Source organism: Ostrea edulis, chromosome 1 (assembly GCF_947568905.1).
Source record: "Ostrea edulis chromosome 1, xbOstEdul1.1, whole genome shotgun sequence".
Taxonomy (NCBI): Eukaryota; Metazoa; Mollusca; class Bivalvia; order Ostreida; family Ostreidae; genus Ostrea; species Ostrea edulis.
The window spans coordinates 23,358,079-23,378,542 of record NC_079164.1 but is presented as its reverse complement, the minus strand read 5'-3'; the positions used below and the strand labels follow the sequence as shown (position 1 = coordinate 23,378,542).

Sequence of the window (20,464 nt, the reverse complement as noted above, 5' to 3'; positions counted from 1 at the left end):
TAGTTGAATAGACGACTACACTTTATTGTTTTTTATAACTCTGATTTACAATGTTTAAAGAAAGACAGCATGCTGTAACACACATATTTTTAGCAAGAACTTTATTTTTGTGAAAATTTGCAAAGATATGTAGGCATGCAGGAATACATGCTTTCCACAGAGTAGACCATCCCTAGCAACATATTATAACCTCCCTAGCAATATATTGTAACATCCCTGCTAACAACATATTGTAACATCCCTAGCAACATATTGTAATATTCTTAGCAACATATTGTAAGACAGCGTCCATGTGATTGCAATCAGAACTCATGCAGTTGTAGAATTTCCATTCCAATGACCTGAACCTTTAATTTATATTCAAGAAATGAATTTTATTTTAGATAATACATGAGGATATGAACCGGGATGTTTCCCACCGGCATACTTCATTAATGCACTTCAGGTATGTCGGTGTGAACCGTCACGGTGAGTTCATATCCTCAGGTGAGTTCGTATCCTCAGGTGAGTTCGTATTCTCAGGTGAGTTCATATCCTCAGGTGAGTTCGTATTCTCAGGTGAGTTCATATCCTCAGGTGAGTTTGTATCCTCAGGTGAGTTTGTATCCTCAGGTGAGTTCGTATCCTCAGGTGAGTTCGTATCCTCTGGTATTTTCAAAGATGAAATTTATATTTACATTCTGCTTTCATTTCTGTTCAATCTGATTAAAATCAGCTCCTCGATCCGCTCCTTTATTTCTTTTGATTTGTCGCTACTCGAGTAGCGACAAATCAAAAGAAATAAAGGAGCGGATCGAGGAGCTGATTTTAATCAGATTGATTTCTGATTAAATTCCCAGCCATTAAGATAGATGTACTTTACTTTATTTACCAAGATTTATACACACAGTTTTCACAACTGTTGAACTGCAGCACATTCATGAGGAAATGGCTATCATTGCAATTTGTAAAAATAGCAAAGATCAAAACATTGGAAATGTGAATGTTTAACCTTGAAAGCCACCAGGAACCACAATCTTTAACCTTGAAAGCCTCCAGGAATTACAATCTTTGAATGTACAAAGGAATGGAGAAGTTACTATTTCACTGCTCAACTCTGTTGTGTTTGCTTGTTTGTAATGTGATGTCCTCTTTGAGAATTTTTCACTCAAATTTTGTCCCATGCATGGAACTCAAGCAGTGAGGGTTGTTTATTGTACCAATCCCGAACATGATGTTCAGGACCTCTGTTGTTAATGTCCTACTGTATAGCAGGTTAATATTGCGGTCGGAAAAAATCGTGATTTTTTCATTTAGCAACAAATCGCGGTCGGTTTAATTCGTGGAAAAACAGATAAAAGCAAATTTCAATTCATTTCTTATCAATATGAAATGTTAATTCACTGAATGTTAAATTCACGGAAATTTTAATTGTTTCAGCGAATATAGCGAAAAAACTCCGCGAGTTAATTTCCTGCTATACAGAATTCAAAAGACCCATGCCTTTCACCTCTAATGCTGTCATAGGTGAAGAAACAGTCACTACCTATGTTAAAAGTCTGAGGTTTGATGTAGTCCTCAATAGATTGAGAATCCAACCCTGGTCCTCCCTTCCATTTGTGACTCTGTTGTGAGAGGATATTAAAGGGATTGGTTCACGATTTTTGATGAAAATATTTTTCATTTTTGATGTTAAACATTGAAAATATAACTCATTTAATGTTGACAGCCAAAATTTTGACCTTCTGAATGGAACGATAATCTTTGTTTACAAAACAAATAATAAACTTTGTAAATGAGCTTCTGTCATAAAAATATAGCCTTAATTTTTATGTGAAATCTTTTAAACACATTAGACAATACATTTTGATCATTAAAAGTGAAAAAGAAAATTTTGAGGAAAATCGTGAATCAGTCCCTTTAAGATTCTCGTGATTAATTTTGTATATGAACAAATTCAAACCATTTGTTCCAGCTGGTAAATCCAACAAAGCAAAAAAATCCTAGAAATAAAACCTCACATTAAATATAAGTGATTTATAGTTGATTTTTTTTTTTAATTTATTTATTTTTAAGATAGAAATAAAAGGCTGATTTTTACAAATTTGACCGTAGGCTTAGAGAGTGGAATTATCTATCCACAAGGAATATCCTGCACAATGCCAGAAGAACACCAGCTAAGACTAGTCAGAGCCATCCCTGGTCTGGAGAAGGCTGTCATCACAAACCCAGGTAATCTATCAATGAAGAAATAAAAATAGGTCTTGTGTAGTAAAAAAAAATCATTATAGATCTATTTGAATTCATAGGGTTATATTGTGATTTCAATTTTTATGCCCCCACCACAAACTTAAAATGGTCGGGGCATATAATTTTATCCTTGTCCATCCTTTTGCAACACCCAGTTTTCCAGACTTTTTTTCAAAATGCCTTGGAGATAATGAATTGATTTTTTTTATATATGCATGTGTATATTGATGAGTTTACAGATTGAATTTGAGTTTTGTTCCAGTTTGTTGATTTTTGATGGAGTTGTACCCCTTTAATTTAGAAAAATTACTGTAAGTTGTGACCATTTTTCCAGACTTTTTTTTCTAAATGCCTTAAGATATTGAATAGATTTTTTGTATGCAGATGTACAGACCCTGAAGCGTACTACTACACCACTTAATTATTGCACGGAACGGTACGAAACGATTCTTGCATGGAACAGTGAACAGTTTGCACAAAACGCTGAACGATCTGCATGGAACGGTGAACGGTTTACATAAAACGTGGAACGGTGAATGGTTTGCATAAAACGCTTAGCACGAAGTCTGCATGAAACGGTAGGCGTGACCTGCACGCTTTGATTTTTTCGGTATTATATGGTCTGTACGTTTCTAAGGGCATGGTTTGAACGATCGCACATTTCTATGGGCGTGGCTTGATCATGCATGGAACAATTCTTGCGCGAAACGATTTGCAAGGAACGCTGAACGGTCTACATGAAACACTGAATGTTCTGCACAGATCGGTGAAATGTTCTGCACGGAATGCTGAACGGTTTGCACGGAACGAAATGAAACGCTTTGGGGGTGTAGTAGCACGCTTCAGGCTCTGTATATTGATGAGTTTTAAATAAAGTTTGAGTTTTGTTCCTGTTCATTGGTTTTGATGGAGGTGTACCCCTTTAACGTAGAAAAATTAATATATTTATTTTATGGCTGTTAAAACATACAAAGAATTGTTGTTGAGTTCTTCATTGTACTAGATGTGTGTAACATACAATTTGAATACTACATTCAATGCTATACTTTGATGGATTTCCTACATTTGACTTTACTGCAGGGGGGGGGGGGGGGGGGGGGCATTCGTGTTGTGCCAACACGTCTAGTTTTACTGAAACATTAGAATCCATACATAGACTCGATAATGCATCCTCATCGTTTATGGTGTGTAGGTTATGGCGTGGAGTATGATTTCATGGACCCCAGGCAGCTGAAACCAACACTAGAAACAATGAAAATACAAAATCTCTTCTTTGCTGGACAGATTAATGGAACTACAGGCTATGAGGAGGCTGCTGCTCAGGTGAGTTACACTGTATAAAACACAATAAGAATACATGATGTACTAGTCTCTGCATAGAGAGCATGAAGATGTTGCATACATTCTTCTGAAATGTAACCAGTGCTAATTATATAACAGGTTATTATCTCCTTGCAACAGAGTTAGGGGGAGGACAATAGTAATTAATATGACTGTGTGTGTTTATGTGTAGGTAATGCTACTAAATGCATTAAGATATGAGAAAACAGAGTGTGTTTTGGGAACATTGTAACTATTGTTATCAAACAATACCAGATGTGTTACACAACAGAAAAACTCACTAACTATGAAACTACTTGATACTAGACAGCTGTTGAATTGGGGAAAAAAAATGGCTGGTTTTTTAAGGTCTGTAGAGGGTTGAAATAAGGGCCCCATTTCCAATATTATACCTTAGTGCACTTGTTTTGTTTTTTTTCCTGTTTCTTTATTTAAAACATTTTTTCCCAATTTCATGCAAATCTCACTATTTTGTCCCAATTGGAAAGGTCTAGGCCCTTGATATCAAGATCTACAGTCCCTGAAACGTTCTACTTTCGATTTCTAGTCAACTCGTACCCTGACCGACTCGTACCCAGGTCAACTCGTACCAAATAGGTCAACTCGTACCAAATAGGTCAACTCGTACCCAAAAGGCAAAAGTCAACTCGTACCCAAGAATCTGCCCATAATGCAATATATATATGCGCATATAAGTGACATATCGCTTAGGTACGAGTTATCATCAATTGAAGAGGAATCAACTTGTAACCAGATTCTTGGGTACGAGTTGACTTTTGCCTTTTTGGGTACGAGTTGACCTGGTACGAGTCGGTCAGCTAGGGTACGAGTTGACTTGATTCCCTACTTTCCCACTTGAACAGTGAATGCACAGTGAGCGAACGGTGAACGTACGGTGAGCGAACGGTGAACGCACGCAGAGCAAATGGTGAATGCATGCAGAGCGAACGGTGAACGCATGCAGAGCGAACGCTGAATGCATGCAGAGTGAATTTAACACTGAACGCAATTTGATGAATGGTGAGAGCACAGTGAACGCAAAGTGAACGGTGCACACACGGTGAACACAGAATGGTCTATTTATTTGGAATAGTTCGGATTTTTCCCTTGGATTGTACTTATTTTATAATCAGGTAGGAAATATATATAAATATGAATACATCTATTTGTTCATTTTTGTGCAAGTACTATCTGTTTATTTCTCACGAAAATGATTGTAAATTTCACATCAATGCACATAGTAATCATGCACAAACAAAAGAAAATTTCATATGTACATTGTTACAGTATTATATGTGCAGATACGTGTATATATGGAAAGTGGAATTTTTTTTTATAATATTTAGAATTCTTGACGTTTTCATAAATTATGAATATTGGTGCATCATCTTGGTATACTACATGTATTACATTTTGACTTAAGATACATACAGTCTGTAGTATTTAATTTCTTGATTATACATGAGTATATACAATGTATGTGAAATAAAGATAAGTCTTGTAATTAGCACTGTTGCAACATCAAGAATTAACAGATGTACATGCATGACTTTAAAATTTACGAGCGCGGTCGCTTGAATTACATGCAATTATAAAACATCCCCGAAAGGAGTCAAGATAAATGCATTAAACAAACAACACGGATAGTATAGGTAATTCGTGTTGACACCTGAACGCTTCTAAATAGTATAAAAGGTTTATTCCCACGTAGGTTTTACGTAATTCACTTTATTGCAAAAACTTTTATAGTATATCGATCTGAGGAAATAATCCCAGAATTAATGTATGTACAAAATAAATAGTGTGACCATGAATTTACATTTAGATTGTGCAATATTTGTATATTTTTGATGTGGATAAAACTGTTTATTGTACCGTACTCAATTATGTATGTATATTATATGTGGGGCAGAAATGTACGAGAAAAATTACATCTTTATATTAGAGACCAACCACACAAAAGTTTCAAATTTAAGGAAAGGAGTTAAATACATTTATTGACAATGTCTTTCATAAATATAGGCATAAAATAATCAGGAATACTTGTCAAATCATTTTGATATTTGGGCACGAATGTGCATTGAAATGTAGCATTGTTTTGCTTTTTTTTTAAAGTAAAGGGGGGAGGGGGCTTAAGGAGAATTGTCTTAAATTCTTGTCAAGTGAGACAAAATAATAATAATAAATTGTGCTTTTGCCCAAACTTGAAAATGCTAAAATGATAATTTCGGGGAATGGGGGTTGAGGTATTCATTAACTGAAACTGCCTCATTTTTTGTACATGTACCAGCGTTCATTCTTCGCAACATGTGCATGTAAGGTGAAAATAATGAACTGATGAATTCATAACTGCAGGCTCTTACATTCTTCTCTTATTCAGAACTTCATCCCCCACTTTTTCACTAAACAATAGTTATGTTTTGTAATATCAAAATGATTTATTCTATTTATTGATACTGGTGAGTGATCTGCAATTTTCCTTGAATTTCACCATTGATAATCCTGATATTTGTACTTTATAAATTAAATTTCTGATATAATAAGAAAGTTTACTTTCACTCTTATGCACACGTTCCTTTTTAGCTCACCTGAACCGAAGATCGCTTTTTGTCCGTCGTCTGTCTGTCTGTCCGTCTGTCCGTCCGTCTGTCTGTCTGTTAAACTTTTCACATTTTCGACTTCTTCTCCAGAACCACTGGGCCAATTTCAACCAAACATGGCCAAAAGCATCCTTGGGTGAAGGGCTTTCAAGTTTGTTCAAATAAAGGGCCATGTCCCTTTCAAAGGGGAGATAATCACAAAAATGCAAAAATAGGGTGGGGTCATTTAAACATCTTCTTCTCAAGAACCACTGGGCCAGAAGAGCTGAAATTTACCTGAAAGCTTCCTGACATATTGCAGATTCAAGTTTGTTCAATCATGGCCCCCGGTGGTAGGATGGGGCCCCAAGGGGGGATCAAAGTTTTACATACAAATATATAGGGAAAAACTTTAAAAATCTTCTTCTCAAGAACCACTAAGCCAGAAAAGCTGAGATTTACATGAAAGCTTCCTGACATAATGCAGATTCAAGTTTGTTCAAATCATGGGCCCTTGGGGTTGGATGGGGCCACAATGGGGGATCAAAGTTTTACATACAAATATGTAGGAAAAATCTTTAAAAATCTTCTTCTCAAGAACCACTGAGTCAGAAAAGCTGATTTTTACATGAAAACTTTCTGACATAGTGCAGATTCAAGTTTGTTCAAATCATGGCCCCCGGGGATAGGATGGGGCCCCAAGGGGGGATCAAAGTTTTACATACAAATATATAGGGAAAAACTTTAAAAATCTTCTTCTCAAGAACCACTAAGCCAGAAAAGCTGAGATTTACATGAAAGCTTCCTGACATAATGCAGATTCAAGTTTGTTCAAATCATGGGCCCCTGGGGTTGGATGGGGCCACAATAGGGGATCAAAGTTTTACATACAAATATATAGGAAAAATCTTTAAAAATCTTCTTCTCAAGAACCACTGATCCAGAAAAGCTGATTTTTACATGAAAACTTTCTGACATAGTGCAGATTCAAGTTTGTTCAAATCATGGCCCCCGGGGGGTAGGATGGGGCCACAAGTGGGGGGGTCAAAGTTTTACATACAAATATAGGAAAAAGCTTTAAAAATCTTCTTCTCAAGAACCACTGAGCCAGAAAAGCTGAGATTTACATGAAAGCTTCCTGACATAATGCAGATTCAAGTTTGTTCAAATCATGGGCTCCGGGGGTTGGATGGGGCCACGATAGGGGATCAAAGTTTTACATACAAATATGTAGGAAAAATCTTCTTCTCAAGAACTACTGAGCCAGAAAAGCTGATTTTTACATGAAAACTTTCTGACATAGTGCAGATTCAAGTTTGTTCAAATCATGGCCCCCGGGGGTAGGATGGGGCCACAAGGGGGGGATCAAAGTTTTACATACAAATATATAGTTAAAATCTTTCTCTCAATAACCACCGAGTCAGAAAAGCTGATATTTACAAGAAAACTTTCTGACATAGTGCAGATTCAAGTTTGTTCAAATCATGGCCCCCGGGGGGTAGGATGGGGCCACAAGTGGGGGGTCAAAGTTTTACATACAAATATAGGAAAAAGCTTTAAAAATCTTCTTCTCAAGAACCATTGAGCCAAAGAAGTTGACATTTACATGAAAGCTTTCTGACATAGTGTAGATTCAAGCTTGCAAAGGGTAGTTTGGGCCATAATAGGGACTAAGGTTTTACATGCAAATATATATGGAAAGTCTTCAGATATGGGCCAAGGTGACTCAGGTGAGCGATGTGGCCCATGGGCCTCTTGTTTATTTTTGTTTGAATTGATATGAAGATCGATCCTTTAATTCACTCTGGTGTTCCGAATGACATTGAACGATGAACGCTTTGTGAACGCAAAGTGAACAATTTGTGAACACGAAACTCTAAACGGAGAGCACAGGGTGAACGCACAGTGAGCGAACGGAAAAATGGTCAAGTAGAATGTTTCAGGGACTGTAAAAAAAACAACTTATTAACAACTACTGATATGTTATGTCTCTTTTTATTCCCTCGCAATTCATTACAAGAGGGGATGTACATGTAGTAGTGGGACCGTTTGTGTGTGTGTCAGTGTGTTTGTAACATTGAGCTTGTAGACACTATATGCAGTAGTGATGAAACGATTGTCGCCGACAATCAATTGTCGATCGTTTTAGTCTCTTCGATTCCGATTATCGATTCTATTTTTCATAATCGATTGTCGCCTGTACACTAATTGATATCTAATCTGAGATTCATCTGACTGTTAATCCCGCTTTTATATCGAAATATGTGCAGGGGAGAGTCAGAGTGGACTCCACATTGAAAAGTGGGAATTCAGTGACACCAGCTAGTGTGTATGCTGCGTATATCCATAAAACTAAATAGAAATAACCCCAAAAATAATAATCATTTATTAACTACATGTAAATGCTGATTATATCGATGATTGATCGATATAGCTCTTCCGATTATGACCGATTATCAATTATGAAATTTTTCCGATTTTTCAACACTACTATGCAGACTATATGTTTGCCCAATTGATTTGTTACTTCAGAGGTAGCTTTCTTATTAAGAAAGGAAATACCTGGGGTCAAAGGGTCAAAGTTCAAGGTCACTATGGAACTTCATAGAAAAATCTTGTAGGCGCTCTACAGACCGATTGATTTGATACTTCACATGTAACTTGTTATCAAGAGAGGAAAAACTTTATTGGTTTTGGGATCCAAAGGTCAAGGTCACTTGTGACTTCATAGAAAAAGCTTGTGGACACTCGTGGTGAGAGTATATGTCCCGCCTTGCAGAGCTCTTGTTCAATGATTTTATTTTTTACTATCATTGCTATTGATTTTCTATTGATTATTACCGACTTTTAAGGAAACTTACTAAACATGATATTACATGCAATTTAAAAGCAATCAAACAAAGCAGGCATGCCCCAAGTTTGTTACAGATTTGCTTTATAATTTATTCAACTCTGTATATAACAAATTGTTTCAATTTACATAAAATTATTAAACTACATGTTGTTCTTTAATTTTCAAAAATTTAAAAGCCCACTTTCATTTATATTTTTAACAAATGACTGAAGTCTAGTTTTCTGGGGTGACCAGTATTATGAGAAAATCTGTTTCAGGAATACATGTTACATAATACTTTTGCCAGGACATTCAAAATTGGCTAATTGCAAGGCTAGTTTTCAGGGGGGGTGGGGGGGTGTGTAATTGAGGACTTTCACAGTACTGTGATAAAATTTTACAGAATATGTTCCACAACAGAAACTAATTACTAATGTGAGCAATCATCACAGGATGTGTTATACAACAGAAAATATTGACTACTGTCATAATGATATCATTACAAAGTATAACTCACAACACTGAAACTTCAGTCATGGTGCTGTAAAAAGGACATCAGGTAGGGGATATTTGCTCCAGTCAGAGTACTGTAATTAAACATCAGGGAAGGGGATGTACACTCCAGTCCATTCTTTTTCCTTTAAAATCCAAATAACGCAGGGACGTAACAACAGGGGGAGGTAGGGTCTGCCCCCTCCCTCATTTGGTATGTAGGTGACAATACCGTGTGGCCTGACAAGTATTTCAAGCATTAGCGTGACACAGATTATCACATGGCTGATTTTATTATTCAGCAGGTCAAGATGAGGTCAATACAGGTAAATTAAGTAAAAAGAAAACATGCAGATTTTTATGAATTTCATCACCAACACAAGATTGTCCAGTCTTGTCTTTTGGATATAATTTTCTTTATTACAAAAAAGAAATATAATAAAAAGGAGAAATCCGGACAACGTTGTGCTCAATATAAACAAAGGCTTTAAAAACTGGTCATTCAATAAATATCAATAGAGATTTAACAAAAACAGACAACCCTGACTTGAAAAGACGGCATAGCTCTTAATGTTAACAAACTTTTCAGTAAAATGAAATACCAAACCTGTAACATAAGGTATTAATGAACATTTTGGGGCATTGTGAATGGCAAAATTCAAACTTCAATGTTTTACTAAATCATCGGGGACCATAGTGGGGAGGTCCTTTCATTGCTAAAGCTCAAACAGTGTTTGAGATATCTTATGGAAATCTATTCTTACAATATGTGACTGGAAGCTCAAAAAGCATTTGAGATTTCACTGAAACCAAAGTGTTACAAAAGAATGAAAAGACCCAAATTAATATCCCTTGTTAATTCAGAGGGGGTGGGGGGACTTATCAGAATTGATTTCCTATGTGGTTACAGTACTCAACACATATCTGTTTAGAGTGTCACTTAAGTGCAATAAAGCAGTAATAAACATGAGCATATCAAATATTTTCAAGGATAAAAGTTTTCAATATTAATCACTGGTTGTTATGCCATAGTTTAAGATACAGATCATAGATCTTAGTGATACACAGTGTGGTAAAAAAAAATCACACCAAACCAATACTGTCAGAAGTGGAAAGTCAAGCAGTTTTCATGGCCTTAGAGATTTTATGGACTGATTCCAACCAACAACCCATTATATACTATTAGAAATGAAGTGGGTTAAAGCAGCAATGTAATTGATCCTCTTTGTTGAAATATCTAGGGCATAATAGCCGGAATCAATGCTGCTGGCAGACTACAGGGAAAGCCTCCCTTCACTGTCGATCGTACGGAGGGTTACATTGGAGTTCTTATAGATGACCTCATTACGCAGGGAACCAATGAACCATATCGCATGTTCACAAGTCGGTCCGAGTTTAGGTTGTTCTTACGACCAGATAATGCAGACAAAAGACTTACTGCAAAAGGTTTGTAGCATGGAGTGCAGGTAAAAAAAAAATTGCAGAGAGAAAAATCTGTATATTCAAAATTCTTCTATATAAGGTAATGAATGCATTTATAAGGAGATAAAAAATTGTGTTTTGACTGAAATCACGAGTTCAGCTGCAGTGGCTGCACATATATAAGTCAAGATATGATCATTGCTTAGAATATTACGCATCTATATAATGGTGATTTTTTGCACAATAGAGATTGAAGGTTACATGCATATTGAATTTGGACTGCCTGACCACCGTTTTAACCATGTTCTTAATTTCTGAACTATACAAGATGGAGACTTCATACATTGTGAACTGATGAAGATATATATGATTGATCAAGGTCATTTGTCATGCTCAGTGGTCAGATTCCTCTTAGTTGGTCAAGGATGTAGTGGTTCACTAAACGTTTTTTTTGTTTCTCAATCTAATGCCTTTGCTCCCCTAACCCATATGCAAAGAAGGGGGGAATATTGCTCTGCACTTTTCAGTAAGTAAGTCGGTCTGTCAGTTGAAAAATTGGATGTTGTATTACTGACAACTCAAGAACACTTTATCCAATAGACATTAAACTTCATAGACAGGATGCGCCTAGTAGGTGACTCCTTGTAGATATTTGGGCCAAAAAATATCATGTACAGAATTACAATTCTAGAGTTTGTCAAATGGACATGCACCCAGTGCCACTCACAAAGTAGTATGGGACTATATACATGTAATATTAATTTAGGAACAAATCTTTAAAAACTTTCCTTTCATGGACTACAAGCCAACAGTATGTCAGATTGATTTATAGTATCTTGTGTCAGTCATGGTGACATACTAGTCAGAGCATTCACTTTGTGATTGTAGTATCTTATGTAGTGAACTGGTTCTGGTGGCGTAGTAGTCAGCGCATTCACTTTGTGATTGTAGTATCTTATGTAGTGAACCGATTCTGGTGGCGTTGTAGTCAGCGCATTCACTTTGTGATTGGGGGTTATAGGTTTGAGACCCACTCGTACTTCATCACATCAAATGTAAGATCAATAAAAAAAAGATATGCCGTAACTGTTCCTTCATCAAACACTCAGCATTTTGAAATGAGAGTCACAGGTCTTTTGGATGAGACTTTAAAAATTGAGGTCCCTTGTTGTGGCAAGCATGATAAAGCGCCCTCACTGCTACGGCCCCTAGCATCACGTATAAATGTAAATTTGTGGCACTTCATCTACACTACTAATTCTTGAAGGGACGTAAAACAACAACAATCACAATGTTTTCACGTAGGAATACATTGTAATTTTTTAATCAAATTTCTCAACAACCACAAGGACACAGTGTCAGTTTGGCAAATTCAAGCATCCTCATGTAGTGTATATTCTGGGTTTTTGGAGCCAATGTAGGCCTACAAAGGAGGTTTAAATATAGATATCCATTTATAAGCAAGGTAACAGATGAACATTGTGGTCCATGATTCTTTTTATGCCCCCACCACAAAATGGTCGGGGCATATAGTTTTACCCTTGTCCATCTTTCTGCAACATCCAGTTTTCCAGACTTTTTTTCTAAACGCCTTGAGACATTGAATTGATTTTTTATATGCAGGTTTATATTGATGAGTTACAGATCGAGTTGGAGTTTTGTTCCAGTTTGTTGACTTTTTATGGAGCTGTGCCCCATTAACTTAGAAAAATTAATGTATTTATTTTATAGCAGTTAAAACATATAAAGGATTGTTGTTAAGTTCGTCATTGTACTAAATGTGTGTAACATACAATCTGAATACTACATTCAATGCTATACTTCAATGGATTTCCTATTTGACTTTACTGCACGCTGGGGCATTCCTGTCGTGCTGCCACACCTAGTTTTCTATGTATGGATGTTTGGGGGAAGGGGTCATGAATATACATTTCACAGAATAATACAGAGAACAGTGAAACCTGTTTAATCTAACATGGACTAGGAGACAAATTTTCGTTGGAATAAACAGTGTAAAAACAATTAAATGTGGGGGGGGGGGGGGGATTGAAAATGAAAATAAGGGTCGGAATGCCCAGCGAAACAGATCGCACAGGTGCCAGGTTGGGCAGTTTTCACTGTATTTATATTTTTAGGGTATGATATTGGGTGTGTTAGTCAGCACCGATATGACCATATGTTACAACAGTATAGAGAGATTGAGGAAGTCGTTGATAAACTACAGTCTACAGTCAAACACATGAGGCAGTGGAAAAGATTGCTACGTCAACCAGAGAGTGCCAATCCGAAGCAGTTCAGGTACTAGATAGTTCACGCTAAGTAAATACAATGCCTTCTTTAATGTGTGAGGTATGTAAAATGCAAAAAAAAATTCTTGTATTAGTAAAAATGCCAGTTCTGTCATACCAGTTGCCAACAAATTCTATAAGAATTATCACTGTAGACAGTAATTTTGATATGCTAGTAAATTAAGAGACAAATTGATTGATTATTTTTATGCCCCCCTTTGAAAAAGAGGGGGCATATTGTTTTGCACCTGTCGGTCGGTCGGTCTGTTGGTCGGTCGGTCGGTCTGTAGACCATGTGTTGTCCGCTCAATATCTTGAGAACCATTCACTTAATGATAATGATATTTCATATGTGGGTTAGTTATGAGTAGAAGAGGATCCCTATTGTTTTTCAGGTCAAAAGGTCAAAGGTCAAGGGTCAATCTACTCTGGACATAGGAATATAATGTCCGCTCAATATCTTGAGAACCCTTTGCTTGAAAGACATCAAACTTGGCACACTGGTACATCCTAAGGAGTAGATGACCCCTATTGATTTTGAGGTCATTTGGTCAAAGGTCAAGGGTCAAGGCTCAAACTGGGCATAGGAATATACTGACCATTCAATGTCTAGAGAACCCTTTGCTTGACAGACATCAAACTTGGTACGCCAGTACATCTTCAGAAGAAGACGACCCCCATTGATTTTCAAATCACATAGTCAAAGGTCAAGGGTCAAACTGGACATTGGAATATACTGTCTGCTCCATATCTTGAGAACCCTTTGCTTGACAGACATTAAACTTGGTTCACTGGTACATCTTCAGGAGAAGGTGACACCTATTGATTTTGAGGTCGCGTGGTCAAAGGTCAAGGGTTAAACTGTACATAGGAATATACTGTCCGCTCAATATCTTGAGAACCCTTTGCTTGACAGACATCAAACTTGGTATACTGGTACATCTTCAGGAGAAGATGACTACTAATTATTTTAAGGTCACATGGTCAAAAGTCAAGAGTCAAATTGGACATAGGAATATACTATCCGTTCAATATCTTGAGAACCCTTTGCTTGACAGACATCAAACTTGGTACACTGGTACATCTTCAGGAGTTGATGACCCCTATTGATTTTTAGGTCACATGGTCAATCCACTCTTGACATAGGAAGATATTGTCTGCTCAATATTTTGAATTGATGATACTACTCTCAATTAAATGATGTGTGTGTGTATAACCCTTTTCAATTTTGCACCATGGGGGGCATATGTGTTTTACAAACATCTCTTGTTTTTAAATTAGATCATAAAACCACTTGATTAAAAACTTTTCAATTAATTTCACTCCAAGAATTCTAAAGCACACTTGCTAGCTAGTAGCCCAAGTAAAGAAGTTTCAAGTTACAGTGGTGTTTCCGCACAGCACTGTAGAATATTCAGTGGATGATGATAGGTGATGTTGCACTCTTTTTAGACCCTTACCAACGAAGTCGAAGGGGACTTAAGATTTGTGCTCCGGCCAGCCGTCCATCTGTCTGTCTGTCCGTCAGTCCTGCAAATCAGTTTTCCGCACTTTTTTCTCTGTTCTTGCAGATATTCATTTCATATTTGGTACATTGCTTTGCCATAACAAGTTACAGATCAAGTTTTAATTTGTTCCGTTGATTTTTCACTAAGTTATGGCCCTTGGACTTGGAAAAATCACATGAAGTATCAGTTTTCTGCACTTTTTTTGGTTGTTCTTGCAGATATTCATTTGATATTTTTTACATTGCTTTGCCATAACAATTTACAGATTAGATTTGAATTTCGTTTTGGTCCGTTGATTTCTCACTACGTTATGGCCCTTAAATTGGACTTATAAAAATAGCGTGAATTATCAGATTCAGGACTGGGGTTTGTGTTGTGCTTGCAGATATTCATTTGATATTTGATACATTGCTTTGCCATAACATGTTATAGATCAAGTTTGAATTTTGTGATATTTTTTGCTGAGTTATGGACCTTAGATTTTGAAAAATAGTGTGAATTATCAGTTTTCGAACTTTTTTGTTGTGCTTGCAGATGTTCATTTCATGGTACTGACTAAAACCCGGTCTCGGTCCCGGTCTTCGGTCTCGGTCCCGTGACTAAAACCCGGTCTTCGGTCCCGGTCCCAGATACTTTTATTCGATAAAAACAGAATATATCAGGATATTTGAGCCCCATTTCTCAATAACTTAGGTATGACATCTCATGCCTGCATTCTGATAGTAAATTGATCATATTATTTTCTTCTTTCGTAAAATAATATGTGAAAACTCCGAGACCGGTGGGACCGAGAAATAAAAACAATGCTAAAAGCCGGTCCCGGTCTCGACATTTTTCCTCAATAGCCGCTTTAATCTACCTTTTCATAAAAAAGATAAGGATGTGATACTCAATGGCATCCCTTTTTATACATATATTTCTGATTTATTGTGTGTATAGGTTTTTATACGCCCGTCTTAAGACGGGCCGTATTATGTTATGGCCTTCATGTCCGTCCGTCTGTCCGTCCGTCTGTTAGCTTTTTCGTGTCCGGTTCATAACTTAAATACTATAAGGCCTAGAATAATCAAACTTTGTCAGTTGATACATCTTGGGTAGAAGGTGTGTCGCACATTAAAACCAGGTCGCTGTGACTTTTAATTAAGAAGATATGGCCAAATATGGTAAAACCCTGTCCGGCTCATAACTTGAAAACTATTTGATCTAGAATCATGAAACTTGGTCAACTTATGCATCTTAGGTAGAAGGTGTGTCACACTGTACTTTAAGGTCACTGTGACATTTAGTTGAAGTGATTTTTTGAAAAAAGTATGTTATAATTGGTACAATCCCTACTCATATAAGAGTTTTGTAGAAAACCTCATTCAAAAATGTTACATCAAGAAAACACATATTTTTTTTATGATATACTGTACAGCTTTTTTTTAGCCTATGTAATGTTTCCTTTGTTTCTAACAATAACATGAGAAATTCCACTTGTCCCATGGGAGTAGCATGCAAAGGGCATTTTGACAAGACTAATTAATGAGTTTTGTGTAGAGCATCTCTGATCAACATGATCAAGCAGGTGTTATCTTTATCTCTAGGGAATTGGGCAGAGAGATCTTAGCCTCTTAATTGCAGATATACCAGAAATTATTTGTGAAAGTGAATTTGTTTGTTGTGGTTAGTCTTTATTTTCAAAATTAATTTGACATTGTACTATATAATTTTTAATTTTTTTTCTCGGCAACCTATATGCAGAGTATCATTTCTCACTAAGACAACAAATGGTTGCAATATGTATAAAGGCCTATTTTAATGATTAGTATTTTGATGTTTTGTTATGGCTGTGGCATTGTTCAGAAAAAAAATATACAATGAACAAAGCTGCAGATTGGGCATTTGTGTAAATCTGAACAGATGAAATAGTATTGCAATAACCATATTAAAAAATGTTAATTCAAGAAACTACACATTCTTCATTATATACACTGTACTATACAGCAGTATATAACAAACAAATTATTTCTTTTGTGTCAGTAACAAGAGAAATTTCCCTTGTCCCATGGGTGTAATTATCAAGCAATTCAGGAGGCATTTTGCTAACAGAAAAATTGCATTCTGTCAAATTACAGATTAATTAATGAGTTTAGAAGATTTCTGTTACAGCAATCTGATCAAGGAGGTGCTATCTATATCTCTTGCAATCGGGAATTGGGCAGAGGAATCTGGCCTTCTAATTGATCTGTCAAATTTTAGAACAGTTCTAATTGGTAGCCATTACTTTGAAAGTTAATTTGGTATAAAGTTTAAGAATTAATATGATATTGTAAAATATATTTTTATTTTATATCTCAACAACAAGGTGCAGATTGTCATGTCTCACTAAGATGACAGTTTTACAGTCTAAGAATAAACATAATGACTAATGTTTGATGTTTTATTACGCTGTGCATTGTTCTTCATTCCTTAAAATACAATGAGCAAAGCTGCAGATGTGCATTTCTCAAGTCTAACACAACCAGTTGAGAAATATATGATGTATTATTTTTTTCTAATTAATAACTACACCATAGGAGATGCACCAGTGTTTGAAATAACCGTTTTTAATCTATATTTATTTATATTGACATCACCATGCATATTTTACTTTTATACTTGAAGATTTGACAAAGGCAGATACTGATATATGTATTTTTTGATATGTTGAATAAATCAACCTTTTTGAGTACTCCCATTTATTGTAAGTTGTTTGCTTGGATAAAGGGCTATCTTGCACTTTAATCATTTCATTGAAAACATTTGGGAAAATGTTTTTATATCCTTTTAAAAATCATTAAGCTTACATTATCAATATTTGAAGCAATGTCACATGAGGCCATAAAGTGGGTAAGATTCTTAAAGGAAGGATGACATTTGGTTCCATGCATACCTACATGTATCTCTTCATGGTGATATGTTCATGTTAACAATATGTGACGGGCGTATCATGTGCCGTGGCGGTGCACTTTATTTATTCCAATATTCTTTATACATGTACTTATGTCAGAATCGAACTCAACTACATGTACGTGACATTTTGTCCCAAATGATCGCGTAACACTACCTTTTCATTAGAAGATAAAGATGTAGAAGGAAAATAATATATATGTACTTATCCTGGTGTATTTGTTTGTAATTTACAGTTAGTTTATTTGTTCATTTATTTTATTTCTTCTATTCCTGTCAAAATCAGTTTTCAACGATTCATATTTTGTATTCCGAACCCGATCTCTTTATATGGGTATAGTTGTATATAACCAATAAATAATAACTATAAAATATTTCTTCCTTTCTTATTTGATACTTAGTTTTCTTTCTTTTTTCAGTTGTGGTTCTTTTAGATACAATGCTTAAAAAAATCCACCTAATATATTTATAGTATTTATAAAAGTGTGTCATACATAGAGCACATGTATGGGGCGCCAAATTAACATAAACTCAAATAATTAAAGATATCTTCAATTATTTGAAGATATCATCAATTCATTTGATGCGCGCAACAATTCAATTAAAGATCTCTTCAAATAATTAATGATATCTTCAATTCTGAATCATTGCGCGCATTAATTGAATTGATGATAGCATTAATTGAATTGAAGTGCGCATTAATTCATTTGATGAGAGCAATAATGTTTTAATGCGCGCATTAATTCAATTTAAAGAGAGCAATAATTGAATTGATGATATCTTCAAATAATTGAAGATATCTTCAATTATTTGAGTTTATGTTAATTTGGCGCTCCATACACATGGCATGCTCACCAAAAATTCTCAGATTCTGTATACTTATACAGAAGATACCCTCTGACTTTAGATGATCTTCAAATAATCTATGGTATGTTTTTAATGTAATATTATGTGGTAACTATATTTAATGTGAATAGTTATATACGTATATGTATAAACATATATGTATTAATTATGCTGCACAAAAACTGTTTGTTTCCTATTTTCAAAATATCTTATATTTCAAAGTGCATAAATTTGACATAACCTGACAAATTTACAAACAATGAAATCTCGATTTATAAATATGCAAAACATACATGTAAATTCATTTAAGAAATAAATTTCAGTTTTGAAAATACAAATAGGCCTACTGTTAGCGCTTCGTGAAAAGTATGCCTGCGTGAAGCATTTTATACCCTCAAATATTTTTACTAACCATTCAAAAGTTATGGCTAAGATTAAAGATTTTCAAAAGTAGGTCAAATTTGAAAGGTGAAGAATTGCATGTAAAGAAAGGTCTTGTCACAAGGAGTACACATGTGAAATATGAAAACCCTATCAACATGCATTCAAAAGTTATGCCGAAGGTTCAAGTTTTTGCTGACAAACAGACGGATGGACCAAAAACTATATAAATGCGCCCCGAATATCCGATTACGGGGGTATAACATTTGTTTTTCAAAAGCATCATTCTTGTATTCAGAATCTTTCTGGAAAGGAGCGGGGGGAAGGGTTGTTGACAAGAGTGCACAGTAATTTTGTTTCGCTATCAACAACAATTATTCATCATGTTTCAATAATCATAATAAAATTTAAGGAGAATATTTGTTTTGTTTTTTTCCATTTCACTAATAAACATAATTTTTTAAAGTACCTCATACATCGTACATTCTGGACTCATATTTTGCACGTATTAATCTAATATTTACATAGAGGCTTTTCTTCCCTGATTAAAACAACTAATATAACATCATAATTTAGCAAATTAATGCGATTCTCACGATACACTCGTAAATGAGAGAGAGAGAGAGAGAGAAAGAGAGAGAGAAACCGGCGTATACATGTACATATACAGAGACCCGGTTCGGAATACACCAACATTGAATTTGAAATTTTTTTTCAATCGTGTGGTCAGGTTTTTGACCTAAATGGAAAAAAAAAAAGAAGACTTAATTTTGTAAATACTACATCCAACAGTAAATTACAAACAAATACACCAGGATAAGTACATATATATTATTTCTCTTCTACATCCTTATCTTTTTATGAAAATATAATGTAACGCGTTCATTTGGGAGAAAAAAAATCACGTACATGTAGTTGAGTTCGATTTTGACATAAAAAGGAAAATTGGAATAAAACACAAACATACAATAAATCAGAAACATACATGTGCATACAAAGGAATGTCATTGAATATCACATCCTTATCTTTTTCTCATAATAAAAGAGATTAAAGCGGCTATTTAGAAAAATAAAAACCATCGAGACCGGGACCGGCTTTTAGCACTGTTTTTACTTCTCGGTCCCACCGGTCCCGGAGTTTTCACATATTATTTTACGAAAGACGACAATAATATTATCAATCAACTATCAGAATGCAAACATGATATGTTATATCTAAATTAACGAGAAATTGGGGCTAAAATATTCTGATGTGTTCTGTTTTTATCGAATAAAAAAATCTGGGACCGGGACCGAAGACCGGGTTTTAGTCACAGGACCGAGACCGAAGACCGGGACCGAGACCGGGTTTTAGTCAGTACCTCATTTCATAATTGGTACATTTTTAGTTTGCTTCTTTAAATTTGATACGAAATAGTGGAGTCACATCCACACCAGCTTAAAGTTTACATCCAAGTTTCTTATTTCTGTAGATAAGAGCACTACACCCGTTAAAACTTCTAGCATAGTAATATAACAATGTAGCTAAATTATTCATGATCACCTACATTTCACAGTTCATTGACCAGGTTAAAGACCTAAACTTAATTATAAATTTCTCTTTTTTCCTGGTTT

General features: G+C 35.4%; 1 protein-coding gene across 1 annotated transcript in view; it reads left to right on the top strand.

Annotated features, from left to right (window-relative positions):
* The window catches only part of LOC125663723 (protein MTO1 homolog, mitochondrial-like), a 71,504-nt gene that overhangs the window by 42,481 nt on the left and 8,559 nt on the right, over window positions 1-20,464 (top strand). Inside the window, exons 9-12 of the mRNA XM_048896053.2 lie at window positions 2,095-2,211; window positions 3,422-3,552; window positions 10,716-10,920; window positions 13,032-13,194. Coding sequence (XP_048752010.2) covers window positions 2,095-2,211; window positions 3,422-3,552; window positions 10,716-10,920; window positions 13,032-13,194 — 616 coding nt within the window. The remainder of the gene's footprint in view (window positions 1-2,094; window positions 2,212-3,421; window positions 3,553-10,715; window positions 10,921-13,031; window positions 13,195-20,464) is intronic.